Genomic DNA, 25,447 nt, shown 5'->3' on the forward strand with positions numbered 1-25,447 from the left:
CCAAGACTAAGAAGGATATGTATTTTTCAGAAACTCGTAACCTCTAAGGAGAAGGCTGAAGGGTAAAGGAGTTCTCTTCTCTTTGGGATGTTTCTGTGAAGTCACCCAAACAGCTGTAATCTTAACAAATATGAGATTTATTAACAAAGAACATGGAATTAAAATAAAATTAATGGCTTGCTTAACATATCTAGACTTACATTTTTCATAAGAAAACTAGATAAAGCATTCTCAGCTTAGCTACAGAAGACAAAGGGGAAAAAAGGAAAGAGAATAGTTTGACCACTCTAGTCTGCCCATCAGACCATACTGCTGTCTAGAGACAGATGCATCTCCCTTGATACTCATTGTCAAGCCCTAATCAGATAAGGAATACTAACTGTTTTCCCAAATATTTTTTTCTTGTTACAACCCCATCCCAACCCACAGTTTTGAACTCACTGGTTTCTCCAAGAGTTTGTCTACACACTGCTTTTATACGACTTTAACTATATCAGTTTGAAACCTATATAGTTAAAATGGTTCAACCATCTACTGTTAACACAGTTATATCATTATGCAGTGCTTATACCACTATGGTTTATTCCCCTAAACCAGGGGCGGCCAACCTGCAGCTACGGAGCCACATGCGGCTCTCTGGAAGCTAATATGCAGCTCCTTGTATAGGCACTGACTCTGGGGCTGGAGCTACAGGCACCAACTTTACAATGTGCCAGGGCGTGCTCACTGCTCAACCCCTGGCTCTGACACAGGCCCTGCCCCCACTCCACCCTTCCCACATCCTCCCCGAGCCTGCCGTACCCTTGTTCCTCTGGAGCTTCCTGCATGCCACAAAACAGCTGATTGGGAGGTATGGAGAGGGATGGGGAGGTGCTGATCAGTGGGCTGCTGCCGGGTGGGAGGCCCTGGGAGCGGGGTGGGGGAGCTGACGGGGGGCTGCTGACGTATTACTGTGGCTCTTTGGCAATGTACATTGGTAAATTCTGGCTCCTTCTCAGGCTCAGATTGGCCACCCCTACCCTAAACGTAAAGGAATAAGCTATATTGGTATAATTGCTTGCACTTTAGGGGTTGTACCAAAAATTATTTTGGTTAAAATTAAATACATACACTCCTGACCAAAACAGTTAAAATCAGTACAAGAACTGCAAACTTATATTAGGCCTAAGAGACAGACCACTGAAAACAAAGAGGTCACCTACATCGCCCTGCAGTTTGGACTACCTTGATGCGTATAGCAGTGCATACCAAAGTGCCGCACTGTAACTCCCCTGTGTGGAAGCAAACTGAAAGGTTCCTAGTACAGTCCTCTTCAAAGAGGACTACGTTAATATGAACTAGGAGCCTTTTAGTTCATGCTGGCAGTATTCCACACAGGGAAGTTACACTTTGTTGCATACTGCTGTTCACTGTAGTTTCAACTGTGGGGCAGCAGAGACCTAGCAAAAATCCCATTAACAATACTGTAATTAACAACAGTCTTTCTAAAGGCTAGCACAGATCAGAGTGGTCTCTCACAGCTCTTGCTAGTCATACCTAGTTTTGGTCAGGCTTCTTTTACAACTCCACCAAGTTATTATTTATTTTACCAGAAATATAATTATGGGCAGATCCCCAAGCCCTCCATCACATTCATGATAATGGGATTTGAAATTAAATAGTTTAGCCAACCTTCAAGTCCTATCAGGTTTGTGGAATCCTGAAAGCCCGACCATGTTTCTCCCCTAAACGCAATCTGGCAAAGTTACTAAGAGAAAAACTAAGTCACATTTTGGGAAGTGTAAAAATACTACCAATAGACAAAATAAACTCTGTAAGTCTAGTCAACGCAGCCAACTAACTCTATCCAAACTCAACCCTGCAAAGGGGGCGGGGAGGGGCAGTTTGTTCAGAGGGTGTAACCAGAGTCACATACTTTTGGCTTAAGAGAGAGGACTGATACGTAGATACAGACTTCTGACCCTGACCCCATGTTAGTGGTTTATGAAATACAAGGGTCTCCTCAGAGCAGAGTCTGACACAGCGAGGGGTGCACCTAGCAAAAAAAAACTACCCTGGCAGTCCCGAGGAAGGCCTGAACGAGCCATGGAGAAGGGGCTTCGCTCTCACTCCGGGCAGCGGGGTCTCAGGCCGGCGGCCCCGTGCGGGGAAGCTGGCACTGCCCGTACCTGTGCAGTAGCCAGGAAGAGGCGCAGGCTGGGGCCCCTGAGAAACCACGAGCGATGAATTCACCTGCCAAACGCGCCAGAGCGCAGAGACTCTCGGGCCCCCGGGCACCAGCTGCCCCCACTTCCTGCTGGGCCGCGCCGGCCACGGCACATAGGCCCCGGCGCGGGGCCCGCCCCTTGCTACGGGGAGGGAGGGGGAATAGGGGAAACAGAACCTCCTCACGGGAGGAGGGGGAGCACTTACGTTACAGCCGCCCCACCCACTCCGCAGCTCGCTCTCCGCTCCAGCCCCCAGAGCCGTCACTCAGCCATGACGTCACGCAACAGACGCGTCCAGAAGCATCTCCGAAACTCTCTTAGCCACGCCTTTGCCCTGAGGCGTCGCGTTCTTTCAGCGTCCCCCTGCTCTCTATGGTGAGCGTCTTTTCCCCTCTCTCCTTACGTCTCTATGGTTAGTGGCTCCAGCTCCTCTCGGGGGGTGGCGGCCATTTTGGCCGGGTGGCAGTAGGAGCACGTTGTGCGTCTGCCTGTGGGTAACGGGACCAGGCTAGTCCCCTACCCACCTACTCGCCCCAACTGGGTGGTTTCCTTCCCGTCCTCCGGTAAGTGGAGTCAGTAGCGGGGCTGGGGAGAGCGACACGAGCCCCTGGGAGACCCGTGCCTTGGTCAGGGCCGGGCGGCACCAGCGAGTCGTTCCACCAGCTGGTACCGGCGAGAGGCGCCGTGTCTACGAAGGGGGAGGAACGACCCCCGAGCGGGCCCGGCAGCCGCCCGGCTGTCCCTGGTGGGGCTCCTGTCTACGCCGGGTGCTGTTAGCAGAGCCCCTCCCTCAGCCCCGTAAGGGTGCGAGGCCCCGGCCCCCTCCTGCCTAGAGCTCCCCGCCCCCAGGCGCTGCGGTGTTGGGTCCAGACCCCCCCCCCCCCCGAACGTGTGCGGGGGCACCAAACACGCAGCTCCACTGGGTTGTCCCAGACCACGGCCGCGACAGTGGGGATGGGTGACAGACCCCCTCTCCCCCGCCACCTACTCTGCTGACGGGGGGAGGCCCCGATTCCCCAGTTTGCATCCGGTGGTGTCTTTGGCAAGGCGAGTAAATCTCTATGTGCTCTAATTTCCCCATCTGTAGAATGGACACAGTAATAGTCACATTAGGGCGTTGTGGTGAGAACCTTACAAACATCAACTTCTTTCCTTGGATGGTAAGTGGACCCCAGTGAAGTGCAAAGGATTATTTGTCCTGTTGCAGGGCTATCATAAGGGCAATATTCACACAGGGAACTGGTTTGTCTTTTTCACATGCTGTATCATTTGTGCCAAACGTCTCTAGGGGAGGTTGTCCCTATAATTTAGTGAGGGCTCTAAAAATTTACTTGTAAATGTCTAGTAGGAAGCTTTCCTTGCTGGGATGGTGTTTACCTGCAGAGCTATCAGTTTCTGCAGAATGTGCATTTTTATTTTATTTTTAATTCTAGAACTTGTGGCTGTGAAAGATATTGTGCTGTCTGCCCACAGACCTGGCTCATCATAGTTTTGCCATGCGGCAACAAAAGCTGTTGCTGCTCTTGAAATCAGCAATACAGGTAGATTCTGCAGGAACACTATCTTAAAGAATGACAGGTTTCAGAGTAACAGCCGTGTTAGCCTGTATTCGCAAAAAGAAAAGGAGTACTTGTGGCACCTTAGAGACTAACCAATTTATTTGAGCGTGAGCTGTAGCTCACGAAAGCTCATGCTCAAATAAATTGGTTAGTCTCTAAGGTGCCACAAGTACTCCTTTTCTTTTTATCTTAAAGAAGAGACTACCATATGTTATGTTTCCTGTAAAAGTCAGGAATCTCTAAAATAAGGAAAAGAGAGAGAAATTCTCTTTATGGGTGCATCCACTCAAGGAAGAAAGATGTATTAACTAACAGACGGTAAGAACATAGCATAAAATCTTAGCGAAGAAAAGGCAGTTGTAGTTTTCAGTGTTAATACTAGTGGGGAGATAAGTGTTTACCTCTACATGCTAAGGTGTCAATAGTACAACTCCCTTTTTTTCCACTATAATTTTATGCTGTGTTGTCTTAACACAAGGTAAGAACACACCCTTTTCCCTAATGAAGACAAGTCCTTGCAGTAAGGGGGGGTGCTTCAAATTTATAAAATGCCTAATAGCCAGGTATTGTTATGAAAGATGGAGATCTGCCAAGCATGGTCCAGCACCCTGAGTAAGGAAGAGAGCAGCAAGATGCTTACCAACAATAGGGAAAGGCTTTGCTCCAGGACCTTTTAAAAGTGCTGTCTTATGCATCTTTAGCATATTTAGTCCCCTGATGCGTAGTTGTCTGAGAAGTCTTTTGATTCTGACATTACATTTATCACTCTTTTCCTTCAAACTCTTAGTGCAAAGGATTTTTCTCCTGACATGTATCTCTTTATAGCTTTCATGTGCTAGCAGATACCAAAATATACAGTATTCACCTTCTCCTCTCCCATTCTAAGGAAATATTTGAGGATGAGACTTCTTACATTGTATATTTTGTTGCTGTATGAATGAGTCACTATTCCTATTGTTCAACACTATTAAACATATCCATACATATTTCTATTTCAATGTGTTATTTGACAATGTGTTGCTACTTTCCAGTAATCAGAAAGTTAACCCTTAGCCTTGAGTTCTTTGCTTCCATATGTAGAATGTGCCTTGTGAGCAGTCTAAGATTAAACTGAGAGCATGTCTACACTGGCAGAATTACAGCTCCAGGACTTACAGCGCTGCTCAGAGTGCTGAAGGGAAACCTCTGTTGTGTGTTCACGCTGTCAGCTGCATGCACAATAGCGTGTTCATGCTTCTGACACTTGCAGCAGTATTCGGAGCAGTGCACTCTAGGCAGCAATCCCACAGAGCACCTCTTTCTCTTCTGCCGCTAAGACTTGTGGGAAGGTGGACGGGATTGTGAGGCATCCTGGGTCCTGTTCCAATGACCCGTGATGCATTGCTTTGCATCCCAGCAATCCCTGTGCTTCCGTCTGCATTTGGCACTATCTTTCAACCGTTTGTGTACTGCACGTCCTGCCTCTTTGGGTTGCAGGAATGGATCCCAAACTATTGACCAGTATGCTGCTTACTCTGACCAACATGTCACGAGTGGCAGTGGAGTTATTCTTTAAACTATAAAAGCAAGAGGAGTGTGACATTGATCTCATCATGTGTAGTAGCTACGACATGAGATTGCTTGTGGCATTCGTGGAGGTGCTGACCACGGTGGAACGCTGTTTTGGGCTCAGGAAACAAGTACTGAGTGGTGGGATCACATCGTGATGCTCGTCTGGAATGACGAGCAGTGGCTGCTGAACTTTCGGATGAGGAAAGCCACATTCAGGAGACTGTGTGATGAGCTCACCCCAGCCCTGCGGCGCAAGGACACAAGAATGAGAGCTGCCCTGCCATTGGAGAAGTACGTGGTGATTGCACTGTGGAAGTTGGCTACTCCAGACTGCTACCGATCAGTCGCTAATCAGTTTGGAGTGGGAAAGTTTACCATTGGACTCGTGTTGACAGAAGTGTGCAGGGCCATTAATCACATCCTGCTCTGAAAGACCATGACTCTGGGCAATGTGCATGACGTTGTTGAAGGCTTCGCACAAATGAGCTTCCCTAACTGTGGTGGGGCGATCGATGTCAGTTATATTCCAATTCTGGCACCAGACCACCTAGCCACCGAGTACATTAATCACAAGGGGTATTTCTCAATGGTTCTCCAGGCACTTGTGGATCACCGTGGGCGTTTCACAGACATTAATGTAGGGTGGTCCAGGAAGGTGCATGATGCACACATTTTTTGGAACACTGGCCTGTTCAGGAAGCAGGGACTTTCTTCCCGAAGAAAGAAGATCACTGTAGGGGAAATCGAAATGTCCATTGTCATCCTGGGAGACGCCCACCTACCTCTTAATGCTGTGGCTTTTGAAGCCATACACAGGGCAACTTGACAGCAGCAAGGAGCAATTCAACAACAGGCTGAGCAAGTGCGGAATGACTGTTGTGTGTGCTTTTGGCCATTTAAAAGCCCGCTGGTGCTGCCTCTATGGGAAGCTGGACCTGGCCAATGACAATATTCCTATGCTTTTTGCTCATTTGTGCAAAGCCAATATTCCTATGCTGTATGCTCCATAATGTTTGTGAAGGGAGGGGCGAAAGCTTCACTCAGGGCTGGACCGCAGAGGCTCAGCGCCTGGAGGCTGAGTTTGAACAGCCAGAGACCAGGGCTATTAGAGGGGCACAGTACGGGGTCATAAGGATCAGGGATGCCTTGAGGCAGCAATTTGAAGCTGAAAGCCACTAATATTTGTTGCTATGCTCGGGAGTGCAGTGCTTGAAATGCCAGGAAATGATTGGTGCACATGATACAATATGTGGGTTTAACCTAATTGTTTGTTGCTTTGCGGTGCTCTTTTTGCTTTCAATTAATAGAATAAAGGTTGCTTTTAAACCAACACAATTACTTTATTAAAAGACGACTACAACTGGAGGAGAGAGCCAAACAAAAAGTAGTAGTAGGGTGGATAAGGGAAGGTGGATGGGGGAAGGGAAGGTCCTGGGAGAAGGGGTCCAGGGATGTAGTACAATGCAACGGGAACTGTACTTCAGCAGGGCCAAACTGCAGAGGGATGGGTGTGGGAGTCCACAATGCTGAACTGTGGCGGGGAGGAGTGGAATGGTGTGGGTACAGACTGGAGCCAGGAGGTTGATAAGAGTGTCTTGGCAGTGTCTGGGGGTGCATGGGAAAGAGTTTTGCAACAGTGGCTGCATAGGAGGGTGGGCGCTGAGCTGTTTGCTTTGAAGAGCTTGTATCTCTTGGAGCGTGTGTGCTTGGCACTCCATAACCTTTAAGAGCCGCTCCGTGGCTTCATCTGGCTCTTCTCACTGTCCCGCCACTCCTTCAGTTCCCGTTTCTCGGCAGCAGAGTGCATCATAACATCACGCAGAAAGTCCTCCTTAGTTCTTCTTAGCCACTTTCTAATTCTGCACAGCCATTCAGCCAGCGATAACAAAGAGGGAGGCTGGGCTTCCACGGTCGTCTCTGTGAAGTTTAAATGCAACATTTTACAGAAGCAGTATTGTTTGCAACACAGACAACATGGATTCAGTGCTTTAAAACACAGCCAGTACTCTCACACCTGTTACTAACTGGCTGACCCCAGGCAAGCACACGTGAGCCACAAGACCTGCAAAATGGTGAATAGCTGCAGGGGCAGGATAAATTGCCCTTCCCGGACCCTGCTGTACACTGGGCACATGGCTCTTGGGGAGAGCCAGCACTGTAGGGTGGCCTGATGATCATTCCTGTCCCCACACTTTCCACAGGATGTGATCATTATGGAAGATATCTCTCTGCTGAGGGTGAGCAGGGAATCAAAGGAGGGTCTTCTCCAAGACTTCGGCTTTTGCCCTGACCCCTATGTGGCTTGCCTGTGTGCAGCAATGGTTCTTCTCCTCCCACTCCCCTTCCCTCCCCCACCCTGCGATGGCACAGGAAAGTTACCCTTAATGGAGCAAGAAACAAAGCAGCTCTGCCGAAGAACCTCCAGTTGCCCAGTATCTCCACAAGAGTTTCCTGGAGATCTCTCAGGGAGATTCCCATAAAGTGAAGGAGTCAGTCAACAGCCTGTTCTGCAGCTCAGACTAGGCATGTGGTGGGAGACAAGCCTTCTTTCTGCAACCCTCCTGCCCACAACAACTTGCTTCAGCAATTCCCAAAATCAGATCTACTTACCAGGGACCTCCCCTCCTGTTTGCACTTCACTAATCTCCGACAGCTGTGACTGGCTAGCCTCCTCCAGGGTAGAAAAGAGCTCCTGGCTACATGCATCTCTGACCTCCAAGTCCATCTTCTGCCTCATCCACATCCTCGTCAAAGATTTCCTCCTCCTGGCTCGGTCCGCTGGCACGCGAGCCACCAAAGTATCCACAGTGGTCTTTGTAGTGGAGGTGGGGTCGCCGCCGAGTATCACATCAAGCTCTTTGTTGAACCGGCAGCTCATGGGTGCAGCACTGGAGTAGCGGTTTGCCTTCTGTGCCTTGTGATAGGCATTCGGCAGCTCCTTTGCTTAGACCCTGCACCGCAGTGTGTCCCGGTCATGGCCCCTTTCTGTCATACAGCGTGAAAGCTGTTCATAGATGTAAACTCCTACATCTGGAGTGCAGCTGGGACTGGACAGCCTCGTCTCCCCAAATGCTGATGAGATCCAGCAGCTTGGCATTGCCCCAAGCGGGAGATTGTCTGGAATAGGCATGACCACCTGGAAAGGTGCGCTGAGACCACTGCGCGCATCACCAAGCAAACAGGAAGGGGACTTTCAAAATTCCCAAGGAATTTACGGGGTGGGGATGACGGTTGGTCACATGAGGGCAGGGCAGTAGAGTTTAAACCGATGACCAGAGAGGTGAGAACAGGCATTGTGGGACACCTCCCGAAGGCCAATTGCAGCGCTGTAATCGACCAAGGTGTCTACACTGGCACCCCAGAACTGTAGCCCTGGCGCAGAAAGCTGTACGCCTCTTGTTGGGGTGGTTTTTTCGAAGTTCTACAACTGCGCAGTTTCTGCACACTAAGTGGCTTGTAACTCAGGAGTTACAGGGAAGAAAGCTGCTTTACTGCGCAGAAACTTGCCAGTGTAGACATGGCCTAAGAAACAGAACTTTGGGCTTGTCTAAACACGGTTTTTATATTGCTTTCACTGTAATAATGGTTTAGAAACCAATATAGTTAAAGCAGTACAAAAACTGTACATAGACCAGCCCTTAGTATGTGTCCTTTTTTACACACTTGGACTTTTAGCACATACCGATACTTCTGGCTTTTTTTGTAAATTGACAACTGGTTCTATATGTATTTTACTATTTTATAAGTTATTTTTGTCAGGTATTCTAACTTTAAAATTGTCTTGATGGTCTTATCAATATATGTGGGGTTATCAAGTTTGGTTCATTAGTTCTATAGTTGAGATGTTTCCTGAAGATTATTTGTTTTCTTCTAAAAGTAAATACTACTTATTCTCAGTCTTTTTACTAGTTAGTGCTTTTAAAATATGATTTGTTGAACACTTCCATCTGCTTTTTGCAAAGTAAATGTTTTTAATACAATGTGGTCAGTTCTGAATACAGATTATTTTACTTTTTAATATAATTGCATTGTCCTGTCATTCAATTTTCTGTCTTAACAGTTGCATATTCTTCTCTATATTTATAGTAAATTGCACTTTACATAGTAATTCAGCATGCTGTTGCACGTTTTTTCCTCTTTGCAGTTGATTGTATTAAGTCTTTTATGGTAATGTACTCATATCTCATATCTCGATCCAGCAGATGTAAAAATTATGGATGATCCAAATTCTAGTAACTGAAGTTTTTGCTTTTTAAGTATTACAGTATAATGATGGAGTCATTGTTGTCTTCCATAAATTCTTGTAGGAGAAAGTGAACGAGCCTCTGATGGTTTGGCTGATGTGATTAGGCCCTATGATGGTGTCCCCTGAATAGATATGTGGACACAGTTAGCAACGGGCTTTGTTGCAAGGATAGGTTCCTGGGTTAGTGGTTCTGTTGTGTGATGTTCCCTTGTTGCCAAGAAGGCTAACAGCATTTTGGGCTGTATAAGTAGGAGAATTGCCAGCAGATTGAGGAACGTGATCATTCTCCTCTATTCAGCATTGGTGAGGCCACATCTAGAGTACTGTGTCCAGTTTTGGGCTCCATACTACAAGAAGGATGTGAAAAAATTGGAAAGCGGAGGGCAACAAAAATGATTAGGAGACTGGAGCATGTGATTTATGAGGAGAGGCTGAGGGAACTGAAGTTGTTTAGTCTGCGGAAGAGAAGAACGACGGGGGGGATTTGATAGCTGCTTTCAACTACTTGAAAGGGGGTTCCAAAGAGGATGGATCTAGACTGTTCTCAGTGGTAGCAAATAACAGAACAAGGAGTAATGGTCTCAAGTTGCAGTGGGGGAGGTTTAGGTTGGATATTAGGAAAAACTTGCAGGGGTTGTGAACCACTGGAATGGGTTAGCTAGGGAGGTGACGGAATCTCCTTCCTTAGAAGTTTTTAAGGTCAGGCTTGACAAAGCCCTGGCTGGGATGATTTAGTTGGGGATTGGTGCTGCTTTGAGTAGGGGGTTGGACTAGATGACCTACTGAGGTCCCTTCCAACCCTGATATTCTATGATTCAAATCTACAAGTTTTGAGATAATGAGCTTCTACTCAGCTGAGTGTTTAAGCTCTACAGATACTAAGCTTCTGAGGAGTGTCTCTTATGTTCTCTAGGCCTGACATTCATTAATGTGCATTGGGATCCCCAGGCAGGACACCTTCTACCCTGGTCCTGTAACTGGACCCATGGGGGGTGGACCCCTGCCTTCAGGCAGAAAACCACTAATATCAGTGGGCTCTGTGCTGGCACAGGGGGTTTGCCTGGATAGATCCAATTGCAGACTCAGGGCCATAGTCTGTAAATCTACTGATTTATTTTTTAAATGATTGTAACAGCTGTATTATATGTAAATACACAAGATTTTCCTTCAAAAATTTGACAACTTATTCAAGAAAACTAATATTTTAAAATTATATTGGGAAGCAAGAGAAATAAAACTTCAGAATTGTCTGGGTTGTGTGTGTGTTTTTTTTTTTTAAGTATAAAATTCCCTCATAGACTTCCCTAAAAGAGGGAGCAGCTGTAAATACCTGTTAGAATTTTTTTTAAATTAATGTTTATGGTTAAATACATTTGGAAATTGAGAAATAGTATGTTTAAAAAAAAAAAACACCTGAAATATCAGAAAGTCTAGAAATACTCAGTTCACGCTTCCAGCAGTAAGCTTATTTTTGCCCTTACCACCAGTTAAAGGTTGAAGGCTAGTCCCTTCCCCACCCTCAGTGTATGGGACACAAACTAAAAAAATTGCATATAATATCCTTCATGATTGATCCACACAAGACCCCGTCCCTTCCCTACCTGCTTATGAATTAGATATGCACCACCCACCTATTATTCTTCCATGTTTCAGTAAATCAGAGATTTTCCTTTTCTTTTCTGCGTATAAAGAGCAATCTGTAAACTGCTGAAAGATGTTGTTTGAGAACTCCCTATACTTAGCATAGGTTAGACGAGAAAGTTTAGCATATCTTCAAATAACATTTCATATATACAGTAGGAAAGACTTTATTTGTTTAATGTGAACTAGTGGAATTCTTCCATCAGTGAGCAGACTGTTTAGATTGTTGGAACTTTGAGTATTGCAAGACCTGATATTTATGGTTTGAACTACATTAGTACATGACAACTTCTCTGTTCATAACGTCAAATTTTATGTCCAAGTTTTATCCTGGAATATAAATATTGGCATGCTGGATACTACAATACACTTGCTTTAAATTGGTAACTTCTCTGCATGGTCCCAACCGTTAGTACCCAGCAATGTTAAACTGTAACTGAAAATGCTTTGTTCCTTCAGTTGCCGGAAGAGAGGCTAGCCACAATGTAGGCCCAATATTTTACTAACCTTTTAAATTATTTAATGTGATGAGTCTTTCAGCAGTAACCAAGGTTTAAACCCTTTCTCAAGAACTGATCACCACCTAGAAGAGTTATATTCATGCCATTGAACCCCAGCAAGCAGTCATGACCAGAGTCTTCAAGAGGTGGTATACAGCAGTGAGGATTCCTAAGCCTTGTCATTATACTCTTCAGTCTGTCTCCAAACAGTAACATCTTGTGAAATGCTGATGACTTCATAACTCAACCTTACTCTATTTTAGATTGGAGTGAATAAGGGATGTCCATAAAGATGAACTGAAGTGCTTTTTAAAAAGAGAACATCAATGTCTATTTTAAATATCCCATTATCAGAATGTTGTGGACAAAAAATTATAAACATTCTTTAAAATGAAATGTTTAAAATCCATTACCTGTCAAGACCTAAACTTAGTATTCTGTTTCCTCTGCTATGGTTGATGACCTGGTAAACACCTAATACAATATAATGTTTGCACCTCTTGCCCTGCTTTAGCTATTTGTGAGGCTAACAACTACTGTAGGGAGAAACAGAATTCTACACTTAGGCTGTGTCTTTTATTTCACCTCTTAACATATATTTATTTGTAACTTCAAGGATATTTAATCCAAGATCTTAGAATTTTAAAAATATTTTTAAAAATTATTTGGTTAACCTCCAATTGTTTTCCTTTATTTGGTTTCTTGAAATCTTTAAGCCCTTATCATAGGGGTACTAATTGCCTGGGAAATACAATATGTCAGTGTAGTTGCTATAACTCGTGTATAACTTAAACTAGCAAAATCAAATCAGTTTGGCCTCTGTGTGTATCTGTCTATAACACACACACACTGTTTATTACACATATATGTATTATGCATATAGACACACACACACAATTTCATATTCTCATAGCAATGGTCACAACTATTTATGGTTTTTACTTTAAATAGCAAGCATGCAGCTCTCACAAATTCACCTCCTAGCAGGTGGCATAAATGTGTGAATGAATCACCATGTGGAACTGAGATTTACTCTGTCAGTAATACATATGCCCACTCACTGCCTTAATACTTTCTAATACAATGTAATTTTCTTGTAAATAGAGTTGCATTAAAAGAGTATGCATTGACTTATGAGGAGAGACTGGGGGAACTGGGCTTATTTAGTCTGCGGAAGGGAAGAGTGAGGGGATTTGATAGCATCCTTCAACTATCTGAAGGTGGGTTCCGAAGAGAATGTAGCTAGGGTGTTCTTGATGGTGGCAGATGATAGAACAAGGAGCAATGGTCTCAAGTTGCAGTGTGGGAGGTCTAGGTTGGATATTAGGAAAAACTATTTCGCTAGGAAAGTGGTGAAGCACTGGAATGGGTTACCTAGGGAAGTGGTGGAATCTCCATCCTTAGAGGTTTTTAAGGCCCAGCTTGACAAAGCCCTGGCTGGGATGATTTAGTTAGGGTTGGCCCTGCTTTGAGCAGGGGGTTGGACTAGATACCTCCAGAGGTCTCTTCCAACCCTAATCTTCTATGATTTGCAGTTATCATGTTGGCTTCATTTTATAGTGGGGAAAATAGTAATGAAATTGAAAGTTTGTGCTAAAGTCATTCTGCAATTATTACCATATTAAAACTGCCAACATTTTAATTGTCTTTCTGAGTTTGTTCAATCGGCTGTAAGAACAACACACGTTTTATTTCGTTACATGAACTTCTATTAGTAATTTCAACTAGATACAGCTTTGCTGCGTTATTGGTGGTGATTATGATCCAGTTCTTTTTTGTATGTTTTTGTTTTTTAGACCCTGAAGTGTTCACTTCCATCTTGGAATCTCTAATTGGTGTATATATAAACCTAAATTGCACAATATGGCCGACAAGTTAACAAGAATTGCTATTGTCAGCAATGACAAATGTAAGCCAAAGAAATGCCGTCAGGAGTGCAAAAAGAGCTGTCCTGTGGTTCGAATGGGTGAGAAATGCAGTGAAACATAATTAAACAATGCAAGAGACTTTTAAACAATGTGCCTAGTTGTTTGCTGTCCACCTTAATAGAATTTACTAGTAGAAACTCTGAGAGAGCTTTCTGGATCATACTATGAATACATTTGTGTCATATATATGATTAAAACGGTCTGAAAATTGTGCACAGCAATAATGCTAAGAAATATTAACTACTCAGTTTCAGGGCTTCTTTTGAGTCCTTTTTTGCTGGGGAATTTTAAGGCAACTACAGGATTTCTGTGTGGCATTTACTGATCATGCTGATAACAAATCTGATTCATCAGCATTGTGTCTTGTGTTTAACATACATTCTTTTTCACCAGGAAAACTATGCATAGAAGTCATACCACAGAGCAAAATAGCATGGATTTCTGAAACGCTCTGTATTGGTTGCGGTATTTGCATTAAGGTAAAAGATACTTATATAAACTTTTTAAAAATACAATTTCACTTTCTTTAAAAGTATGTACTTCTCATAAGAAACAGTGTATCTTCAGAATTCGAGAAAAAATATGTAATATAATTTCAAACAGTTTATCTCCTATGCACCTTTTTATATTTCGGCTTGACAGAATTTTATTTTTTGAATTTAGTTTTGACAGATACTTAAAAATCCATATCTTTTATTTTTATTTGAATTTTCACAATTGTGGGAAATTATAGAAAGGTCAGACAATTATTTAATGACAATAGACGTTGAGATTCAAAAAGTTGTTTTATAACCTTTAAAACAGAAATTGCTACCATCATGTCAAAATGTACATAGAAATCTTATATCAAATTAAGTTCTCAAGCAGCATTTTTTCTTACTTTGTCTGTCTGTATATTTTGCTTATCAATGAAAATATTTTTTCATGGGGGGGGAAGGGGTGTGCAGTGAAATTGATGTTTAGAGACATTTACCAGTAAAAGTCTAATCCTTCCAATTATATTTCTATTCTAGTCAGTATTTAAATTGCCATATTTAGCTTTGAAAAAGTGAGCATAGGATTCACTTTGAAAATGTTGTCTTTCTCTGTTAAGCGCACAAAGTGATGTAATTTTACTCATCAGTGTTATCTATAGGACAGCTTAGTCTAACAACAACTAGAACATTGATTGCTTCTCTCTGTGTAGTTTCTGTGGTCAAAAATCTAAGCAAATCAGTTAGCATTTGGAGGAATTTTTTAAACGTATTAACAAATCAATAAATTCAAGAATCAGTATAAATATTTAGTACTGACCTGTTTAAAGGTAAGAAGTGTGGCACTCACAATTGTAAACAACACGTTCGGGGTGAAGTACTAAACGTAGAAGAATTTCACTACAGAGTAATTTGTTCTGCATTAACTTGTTTCACTGTGCATTAGTAAGTAGTAAATTTGTTTGTTTAAATTATAGAAATGTCCTTTTGGAGCCTTGTCAATTGTTAACTTACCTAGCAACCTGGAGAAAGAAACAACACACAGATATTGTGCCAATGCCTTCAAACTTCACAGGTATCTTTTATTTTTCCTTAAGCCAACTTTATTTTACCATCCAATTTTAAATTAATGTAAAATGTATATAATATTCTGGACTCCTAATTTCCAGTGTTATTGGAGATGTGGCACAGGATGAATCTATATGGGGTTTTTTAATGTACATAGTCTTTTGGGTTATCAAATATTAGTCTCAGATAATTTTTTGGCTTAGTTTAACAATCTCCTTGAACTTCTGTTATAATAAACTGAATCAAAAACCTGTTATTTAAAATTCTTGAGATATTGTCATTTTAACACTATTTTAAATCTGAATCTAGCTTTCCTGGTGACAAATGACTATTGGTCTGTCATCTCGAAGGGATAAAAACATAAATAAAACCGGTCTGGCACTGATAAAGCAGTCTCTAGAATTAGAGCATTTTATTTGTTTATGCAGTTCTATGGTATTCCTCACTTGAGTGTGTCAGCTTCTTGCAGACAATTAATTTATCTTCACAGCACCTGAATTTTATAGATCGTGAAACTTAGGTAAAATGTTGGATTACTAGCTCAAAGTCGCACAAGAAGTCTGTGGCAGGCTGTAGATCTGTGTTCCAAGTCCTGTGCCTTTACCTCAAGAACTTTCTCTCCCAAAATGTTTTCTTACTCTCTCTGTGTTAACAAGCATTATAAAGAAACTGGCATATAAGTGTGTCACATCAAAGTGATTCTCTTTGAAAGAAAATGGAGAGAGAGAAACTTGGCATTAGTAGTGTCTGGTTGTGGTCTGACAATAGTTTTACATGGTTTTTCCCTTAATTTGTGGCTTTTTTATATATATAAGTTCAAGCAATATTGAGGTAGAGACACTGTGAAATGGGTTGAATCACTCGGCAAGTTTTTTTTGTTTGTTTGTTTGTTTTTAAAGTGCCCTAGTATTTTGCTTTTAATTGTGGTGGGAATTTTGGATTACACTAAATAATGACTTTATATACAGGTTGCCTATTCCACGTCCAGGGGAAGTACTGGGATTGGTTGGAACCAACGGTATTGGAAAATCAACTGCCTTGAAAATCCTAGCTGGAAAGCAGAAGCCAAACCTTGGAAAATATGATGTATGTATAAAAAGAGCTTGGGAAATAGGTGATTATGGTTTGTTGATGATAAATGCTCAGTCTGTCCTTGTAATTTTTTTCCTGCAACTGTCACATTGATATCAGTGCTTCACGTTGCTTGAACTTTGGGGAAGTGTTGCTGAGCTAGACACTGGTGTAGGTGCAGTGAAGTGGTGTTAAAGGTCTCTGCGCTGTTCTTCTAGTCTACTTCAACTATGATTTGTTTGCCTTTTCTAGCTCTGGTTCTCCTGGAGAATGTTTAGCATTATTCCCAAAATGAAACCAATCTCTTGACCTCCATCTCCACTCTAGTGTACCACAAGGGCCTGGTCACACTTCCCAAGATAACCAGGAGTTGCAGTTTCCTTTTAACAAGTTTTTGCCCAAGTTAAATTTGCTGTGTTTCGTCCTCTCTTACTGTCATCTCTTGGGAATGTCTGCTGGGAAGTAGGAAACACAATTTTCTTGAACCTTTTTCTGAACGTGAAACTTTATCAGGCTAACCTTTTCCATTTAGCCCAGGTAACCATAAGACTACATATATTTCAGTTTTGTGAAAGAATTGAGGAGTAGAGTGGCCCATATTCTTCGTTCCATATGAAATGGTTTGACTTCTGACACTGGCTTATTAAAACAAATTCACAGTACACTCCTTTTTAACTTTTGTTTCTTGAAGATACCATGTGTTTCTGCTGCCGAGACCTATTTAGGGTGCTTTTTCTTTCAAGAGTAAGTGACATCACACACCTGAAAGAGTACAAGGACCTGAACTCCTTATACAGCTTAAGGTGTTTCATGTCATTAACTATTTAAGTGGAAGCCTAGAAAGTAAGTAAGTAGAGACTGACTTTTTGGGGGCTACTCTGTTTTTATTGCATGTATCTTTGATGTCTACTCATTTGTGTTTGGAATCTTTAAAATTAAAACATTTCAGTTTACTTTTAGATCTACTAATAGTTTAAATGAATTTTGAATATTTTAAAATGCTTATATAAGTCCTAGTACCTAATTTCTCTGTAGGATCCACCTGATTGGCAAGAAATCTTGACTTACTTTCGGGGATCTGAGTTGCAAAACTACTTCACCAAGATCTTGGAAGATGACCTCAAGGCTATTATCAAACCTCAGTATGTGGACCAGATCCCTAAAGCTGCAAAGGTAAGAGACGTTACCAGTTGGAGAGAATGCAATATGAGCCTTTAAAGACAAAATACACTATGTAAAAATGTTATGCTTTTCGTGCATTAATGAGAGAAATTTCTCATGTTTGCAATATCTGAATGCTTAAATATTAGAAAAGGGTTGATTCTTTCTTTTTATAATGGCAGGGGACAGTGGGGTCTATTTTGGACAGAAAGGATGAAACTGACACACAAACTATTGTATGTAAGCAGCTTGGTAAGCAATGTTCCCTCCAGTTTTTTTTGTTTGTTTGTTTTTTATTTTACCGACCAGGCTACAGCGCTGCATTTTTGTCCTTGTTTTATACCATGGAAATGTGGACAAGATTTCACTTTTTTTTTTTTTTTTTTTTTTAAGTGAGGAGTGTATACAGGAGGGGTTGTGTGTGCATATGGGGGCTGCCCTAGGGTGGCTCTTGCCCAGTATCACACATTAGTCCCCTTCCCACCATTCACGGGGTCCCAAAGGGAAGCAATTAACTCTGCTGCAATTAACTCTGCTGCAGCAGCCTTAGGAGCCAGGAGTCTGTTCAGGGCTGTGTGACAGGTTGCACCTCCCCCAGGCTGGGGGTTTCAGGACCCCGCCCTGCCCGGTGCTCCCAAGAAGGGGCCTAGATCCTTACTTCCCTCCACCGCCACCTCTTGGCAGCAGCAACCATAGAATCCAACTGCTGGGGGGTAGGGGTACTTTTGGCCTTGTCAGGCTGCAGCTCTGGAGCCTCCGCTGACCTGGGCTGGTGCCCCTGAACCCAGCCGGGTCCCTCACTGGATCTCGTGCGCAAGGTGTATCCCAGCCAGCCAGGCCCGAGCATGTTCCTAAGATGGAGAGATGCTTCCACTTCCCCTGCAGGGAGGAGGTGAGATCATATGCACCCTGGGGGGCACACCCTGCTGGGACTGCACAGAGGAGATATGAGAGGCATGGTTTTTGACCTATGCCATACATACAAGATTGCTGCACTTCCACACAGTTTACAGGGAACCTTGTTGGTAAGTGACTTTGTTAAATAAATAAATTTTGGTAAGACCATGGTTAATAAAATCACTTTAAAGAGTTTTGAGTAATTCACATTAATTAAAAATTAAAATGATCACTGTCTAACATAATGGAAAACTTAAATTATGTCTAGTTCAAGGATTGAAATTTACATTGGTCCGAACTTGGCCAGGACTTGGTATATTCGTTTCTGGACCAATGCCAAAAAATAACTGCTAGTGGCACTCTTGATGTCTAATATCTTGCAAATCTGGATTAGAAACTAATAAATCACATCATTGTGGAACTGAGGTTCTTAGCTTTCCGTGGTATAAAACATTTATTTTTAAAGCTTGGAAAATTTTGGATTAATTTTGATCAATTTTGACAAGATTTTAGCATCTTGTCTCTTGAGAACCATTGAAGCTAGAAAATGCTACCCCAAAGATGAAGAATCCTCAGCTTTCAAACGAGACTTAATGCTTTGTAGAATTTTAGCGGTTTTTGACATATTGGTTGGTAATTGGAATATTATGACTTTTAAGGTCTACTGTCTTGGTTTTGCCTGTATTAGGAACTTTTTTAAATGGTACTGTTGATTTTTAGGGCCAATAAACTTCTTCAAGCACAAGTCCAAGAACAGCAACCAAAACCAGAAATTTGATCCCTATCCATGAAGGAAAGCAGCAGTACAAATTTGCCACTTAATGTTGCTGACAGTTTTATGTCTTGCTGTGGTTTTTGCAAGCATTATTGTGATCCCTGTATACTGGATACATCTATGAGCAGGCTTTACAATCCCTTCTTTAGCATAAACTTTGTCTAATTTGTTTCAAAGTAGGATATTTATCATCTTATTTAATTTACATATGCTGGACATAACAAATAATCTTTATCACCAGATTTAACTCATCTGAGAGAACGAAACATTGAAGACCTTTCGGGAGGAGAACTTCAGAGATTTGCTTGTGCTGTCGTTTGCATTCAAAGGGCCGATATGTATGTTCCATTTACTTCTATTGCACCTTCAATCCCAAAAGGCTGTTTCAGGATTTGTTCTTAAAATTGGTGCTTAATATTAGAGTGCAGTAATTTTTATTTCTAGGGAGTGGATGGCAGCATATAGAGGTGATCTTCTTTGGATGAAATGTTAAATGCAGAAATTTTCAACAATATAGTTTACCAGTTCCCCACAACTGGTGTCTGGGATTCTTTCATAGGAATTCTTATTGTTCCTTGCTCTTTCATCCACTCTCACATGTAGCAGAGACCTCTGGGGTTTAGGGTCTATCCAAGCCAAGGTTTACTATTGCTGCTTGATAATAATCCTAGTTGAAAGGAGTGGGTAGGGAAGATATCCTGACCATGCACATCCTTGACCATGCACATCCCTTACCCTCCTTGAATCAGAAAAGGACAAGAAGGTGCCCACCCCCTTGGGAATGTTGTCCGTCTTGCAACCAGGAAATTACTGTTCTGTCCAATAGCAGCCAAACAAGCTACTGCTGCCTCTCCTAATCTATCACAACTAAGATCCCCTTCCCTTCACTTAGTCCCTTCCGAGTGGTTCCTGACTTCAGCTGGTCTTGAGAGCAGGAAAGCAAGATCAGAAGACTGGTGGTTTTCTGATTTGGAAGAAATCTTATTACACTCTCCTAAAATTGGTATTTTTGTACTTTGCAGTGCATGTCACAAGGCTGCTTAAATTTAAACTAAATTAGAAGTCATGGGATTGCTAAAGTAGTTAGTTAGAAAGTTAACACTATATAGTTTGGTCAGAATTTTTGGCAAAGGAATAGCTAATTTGGACTGTTCAGCAACTTTACATGGTAGTTGGCAGAAGAATCAGGGAAGGTGTTGAAGCACACTAGAAAAATGATTTTTTTTTTTTATTACTATAGACCAGGGGTCGGCAACCTTTTTAGAAGTGGTGTGCCGAGTCTTCATTTATTCACTTTAATTTAAGATTTCGCGTGCCAATAATACATTTTAACGTTTTTTAGGTCTCTCTCTATAAGTCTATATTATATTACTAAACTATTGTCATATGTAAACAAGGTTTTCAAAATGTTTAAGAAGCTTCATTTAAAATTAAATTAAAATGCTGATCTTACGCCACTGGCCCGCTCAGCCCGTTGGCGACCTGGGGTTCGGTTCACCTAGGCCGGCAGCGGGCTGAGCGGGACCTGCGGCCAGGACCCCAGCTGGCAAGGGGCAGGCAGCCAGAACCCCAGACCAGCAGTGGGCTGAGCAGGGCTGATGGCCAGGACTCCAGACTGGTAGCGGGCTGAGCTGCTCAGCCTGCTGCCGGTCTGGGGTTCCGTCCGCCAGCTCCTGCCAGCCAGGGTCCAGGCTGCCAGTCCCACTCAGCCCGCTGCCGGTTTGGGGTCCCAGCTGTGTCCACATAGAGTAGGTACCTACCTTCTCCCTGGTTCTAGCCATTCTCTTCCACTCTCATCTCAGTGCAGAGAGGGTGTGTGCGCTGAGAACAGGGCTGGGGGTGAAGGAGCAGGCTGGGGGTTGGGGTGCATGGTCTGGCCAGGAGCTAGAATGAGGGAGGGGGCTCAGGGTTGGGGCAGGAGGTTTGAGTGTGGAGCAGTTACCAGGGCAACTCCCATTTGGTGCGAGGGGTGCAGGTGGGAATGTGGGGGGGAGGGGTGCAGGAGCTCCTGTTTGGTGCGAGGGATGGGAGTGGAGATGTGGGGGGTGCAGGAGTCAGGGCATGGGGTGTCAGGGTGCTGGGTATGTGTGTGGGGAGGTGCAGGAGTCAGGGCTGGGGGTATGTGGGGAGGGTACAGGGGTGAGGGCTGGGGGTGTGGGGGTACTCTCAGCCCCCTGCCCTGAGCAGTTCACGGCAGGGGGCTGGAGGGGATATGCCCTGATTCCACTCTTCCCCCAAGGTCCCCGGAGCAGGCTCCGCTTTTACCTCTCCTGCTTGTAGCAAGGGCCATCAGCTGATTGGCCGCAGGGAGGGAGAGAAGGAGGGGCAGGAACCAAGCACACTGGGGGAAGAGGCAGGAGGAAGGGGGAAGCTTGCCTGCCCTGCAAGGAGAGAGCGGTGGGCGCGGAGGCAGAGAAGAACGGGTCGGGCAGGATTTTTAGTGGCACACTGCAGTCTGCCCGGGTCCAGCAGACACCAGCGTGCCATTAAAAATTGGCTCGCGTGCCATGTTTGGCACGCGTGCCATAGGTTGCCGACCCTGCTATAAACATTTTAAAATATCACTTGGAGGGTAAATTTAGATGGTTTACAGGTTAGATTTTAAAATGTTATAGAAATGAAAATTAAAAATATACATTCATTGATATTTTCCCCTCTCTTTGGGATAGCTTTATGTTTGATGAACCTTCTAGCTACCTAGATGTTAAGCAGCGTCTGAAGGCTGCCATTACTATTCGATCTCTAATAAATCCAGACAGGTAAGTACAGATTTTACATTTTGTTAGATTTTAGTGACACTAGATTGTAGTTCATAGACTGATTGGGTGATTCTTCAATCTCCTTGCTACTGCAGATTGTTTCTTATAGTATATTTTCTAATGTGTTTTGTGTAGTCTACTTTTGAAGACAGTTCAACAGATAACATTGTCAGGATTATTTTTCCTTTTAGTCATCCTAAATTTTCCTTTTCTTAATTTCTCCCCAACACTATTTATAATTCTACATCCCTCTCTCTCTCCTCCCCCCCCTCCGGATTTACATCCTTCAAATATTTGTGGCTTTATTTTCCCCGTGACCAAACTGTCTTTTTTCCACTACTTCATGTAAAAAAAAAAAAAAAAAGATGTCAGCTCAAATGGAGAGTAAACTTCCAGAGTTGTTGCTCCCAATATCCATTTATTGAGAATTTAGCAAAACATTTGTACTGAGAAGTTTGAATTTTATCCATATTAGCTTAAAACTAAGAATCCATACCAAAAGCAGCATTGTATTGTTAATTTAAACAAAATATTGATAATTTCTTGGTATGTGAGACTAGTGGCAAAATCTCAAGTGTACTTATTTCATTTTATATCAAACTATTTTTTCCATTGACAGAAACAAAAACAAACATATACAGATCTCATTCTTTTTTATGTAGAAGTTTAACAAATAATTTTGGTTTTATTTTTCAGATATATCATTGTTGTAGAGCATGATCTTAGTGTGTTAGATTATCTCTCTGACTTTATCTGCTGCCTGTATGGTGTGCCAAGTGCTTATGGTGTCGTCACTATGCCTTTCAGTGTAAGAGAAGGTAACTCTTGACCCCTGGCTCTCTCCAATCCCCATTCCTCTTGCCCTCACAAATGAGAAAGCATGCACAGTGTGATAGGCATGGTCGTTTTAAGCAAATATATCTTTTAAAATGCAGAGTTTGAAAGCCTCTTTTTTTTCTAAATGTACTATGCTATGGATGTCAACATTAACTATTTATTTATTCCATCCATAAAAGTGATCAGCAACTAAAGAGGTGGGAGTGATGCCTATGGGGCGGGTAGAGGTTGGAATTGGGAGCTGCAGCACGACAGGGAAGAAGACTTGAGGTATGTTTACACTGCAATTAAACACCCATGGCTGGCCTGTGTCAGTTGACTTGGGCTCACAGGGTTCAGACTATGTGTAGGGCACTGACCAAAATGGACCGTGAATTTCATGGTCATAGGATTTTAAAAATTGTAAATTTCATTATTTCAGCTATTTACATCTGAAATTTCACAGTGTTATAATTGTAGGGGTCCTGACCCAAAAAGAAGTTGTGGGGGGCAACAAGGTTATTGTAGGGGGGGTTGCAGTACTGCTGCCCACCCTTCTAGGCTGCTGCTGGCAGTGGTGCTGCCTTCAGAGCTGGGCAGCTGGAGAGCGACAGCTGCAGGTCGGGAACCCAGCTCTGAAGGCAGGGCTGCCACCAGCAGCAGTGCAGAAGGATGGCATGGTCTGGTATTGTCACCCTTGCTTCTGTGCTGCTGCCGGTGGGGCACTGCCTTCAGAGCTGGGTGCCCAAACAGTAGCCGCTGCTCTCTGAAGTCAGCGCAATACCATGGCACCTTCCCCACCCCCACTCCCCAAATAACCTTATGACACTCCACCCCCGCAACTCCCTTTTGGGTCAGCACCCCCAATTTGAGAAACACTGGTCTCCCCCATGAAATCTATATAGTATAGTGTAAAAATCACACAAGACCAGATTTCACAGGAGGAGACCAGATTTCGTGGCCGTGAATTTGGTAGGCCCTAGCTATGGGGCTCTAAAATTGCAGTGTAGATGTTGGGTCCCAAGCATCTACACCACAGTTTTATAGTCCATAATCCTGAGTCAGCTGATGTGGGCCAGCCACAGATGTTTCATTGCAGTGTAGACATACCCTCAAAGGCCCCTTTGAGCGGGAGAAACAAGGAGGTGGTCCTAAGGTGAGCATATCTTCCTTTGAGGTATGCTGAATGTAGTAATAAGGTAATTATTAACTGAAAGTTGAATTATGACAAAGGTCATACTCTAACTTTGCTTTCTGTGCACATCTTTCATTGACATCAGTGGGGGAGTTCTAGTATGTAGCAGGGGTTGTATATAGTCCTAAACTTGTACTCCAACCCACAGTCCATAATTAAAAATGCAGTTTGGCTTTCTCTCCATAGAATGAGTTTGATACCATGAATTGTTTGTAAGCTAGGGATTTAAACAAAGAAGGTGGGGGGGAACAATAGACAGGACACAGATTGAGAGATGAGTTCAGTTGAGTTTCCATGCTCTGGAAACATTCAGTCTTGCATCTAGAGTCAAAGAAAAGTGACATGTTTTATGACTATAACAGATGTAACTCCATTGACTACTACAGTCAGAAAGCTATGGAACAGTTGTCAGACCATACTGACTTAGTCATTGTTGACCTGGGCTGAATTCAAGGCAATGAAGAATTGGAAACAACTAAAGGAAGATCTTTAGAGATTCAAGGCACTAAAGATGAAAGTAACTTTGTCCACTGAATTATTACTCAGAATAGGGGAAGAAGGGCCATCTTGGGGAGTACTGTCTGGAGGATCAAGGAACAAACTTGCTTAGGAGCACAGCATCGTTCCTGCAGTGCTTAGGAGGAGCAGTACAATAGGGGAAGGCATAAACTCTGTGGAGCACCATTCTTGTCATTTCACCACTACTATTGGGGGGGAAAGAGGGAAGGGACAGTGAAACTGACAAGAATTATGTCAGTTTCAGTCAGCAGCTGCTGTGGGTATGGAAAGCATATTTTGTTTTGGAAATGCCATGTGATGGGGTTTCCAGACCTCATGTGAAACTTCAAAAAACAGCTGGTTTTCTTCTGAGGCAGAACACAACCAGTTTTCGAAATGTTGAAATTCCTTGAAATTCTGAGTTTTGTCTAGTTCTTGAGTCTTACTGCTGTGCAAATAAAATGCATTGTTTATACATTTGATATTTTATAGTTATTTTAATAGAGGTTGCAGAAAGAGTCATTTAACCTTGCTGTATAATTTCCAATCTCTTGCTAATAAGAGTCCTTGTTGAATAAGTCTAACATGCCACATAGGACACAGGACTTTAGTCAATATCAGTCCTGGTCCATCTGATACTTACAATCAAACACTAAGTGTCCATGCAGTTTTAGGGGTTTTTTACACATGATTTTACTAATGTAGCTTACTTTTCTCTTATAGGCATAAACATTTTCTTGGATGGTTACGTTCCAACAGAAAATTTAAGATTTCGAGATGCATCTCTGGTTTTTAAAGTGGCTGAGACAGCTAATGAAGAAGAAGTTAAGAAGATGTGTATGTATAAATATCCAGGAATGAAAAAAAAGATGGGAGAATTCGAACTAGCCATAGTAGCTGGAGAATTCACTGACTCTGAAATCATGGTAATGCTAGGGGAAAATGGTGAGTGTTCTCCTATGTAGAAATTAGTGTGTCTAATGTGGTATGCTAAACACTATTAAAAACAATTGTGTGGTATTGAGGTCTGGATCACAGAAAATAAAAGAACAGTATCTTATTAAAAACTGTACCTTTGAACAGCTCTGACATTGTGCATGCA

The 25,447-nt window shown here is 42.8% G+C and overlaps 2 protein-coding genes across 12 annotated transcripts in view; one reads left to right on the top strand and one right to left on the bottom strand.

Annotated features, from left to right (window-relative positions):
• The window catches only part of ANAPC10 (anaphase promoting complex subunit 10), a 207,544-nt gene extending 205,009 nt beyond the window's left edge, over positions 1-2,535 (bottom strand). For 2 of the 9 annotated variants that reach the window (XM_048846992.2, XM_048846991.2), the window contains exon 1: positions 2,169-2,362. The gene's annotated coding sequence lies outside the window, so the exon portion shown is untranslated. Of the gene's footprint in view, positions 1-2,168; positions 2,366-2,412 lie in introns of those variants that run through there. The other 7 variants (XR_007356243.2, XM_075127718.1, XM_048846984.2 and 4 more) reach the window with 7 other exon arrangements.
• A 79-nt stretch (positions 2,536-2,614) lies between these two features.
• ABCE1 (ATP binding cassette subfamily E member 1) overlaps positions 2,615-25,447 on the top strand; it is a 30,530-nt gene continuing 7,697 nt past the window's right edge. Inside the window, exons 1-12 of one of the 3 annotated variants that reach the window (XM_048846980.2) lie at positions 2,619-2,770; positions 3,295-3,367; positions 13,501-13,670; positions 14,026-14,111; positions 15,083-15,180; positions 16,142-16,259; positions 17,280-17,417; positions 17,588-17,657; positions 19,319-19,415; positions 21,747-21,836; positions 22,533-22,654; positions 25,069-25,290. In XM_048846980.2, the coding sequence (XP_048702937.1) occupies positions 13,568-13,670; positions 14,026-14,111; positions 15,083-15,180; positions 16,142-16,259; positions 17,280-17,417; positions 17,588-17,657; positions 19,319-19,415; positions 21,747-21,836; positions 22,533-22,654; positions 25,069-25,290 (1,144 nt within the window). In that variant the 5' untranslated portion in view covers positions 2,619-2,770; positions 3,295-3,367; positions 13,501-13,567. Of the gene's footprint in view, positions 2,771-3,294; positions 3,368-3,640; positions 3,749-13,500; positions 13,671-14,025; positions 14,112-15,082; positions 15,181-16,141; positions 16,260-17,279; positions 17,418-17,587; positions 17,658-19,318; positions 19,416-21,746; positions 21,837-22,532; positions 22,655-25,068; positions 25,291-25,447 lie in introns of all 3 variants that reach the window. The other 2 variants (XM_048846981.2, XM_048846979.2) reach the window with 2 other exon arrangements.

The sequence above is a fragment of the Caretta caretta genome, chromosome 4 (genome assembly GCF_965140235.1).
Source record: "Caretta caretta isolate rCarCar2 chromosome 4, rCarCar1.hap1, whole genome shotgun sequence".
In the NCBI taxonomy this organism is placed as follows: domain Eukaryota; kingdom Metazoa; phylum Chordata; order Testudines; family Cheloniidae; genus Caretta; species Caretta caretta.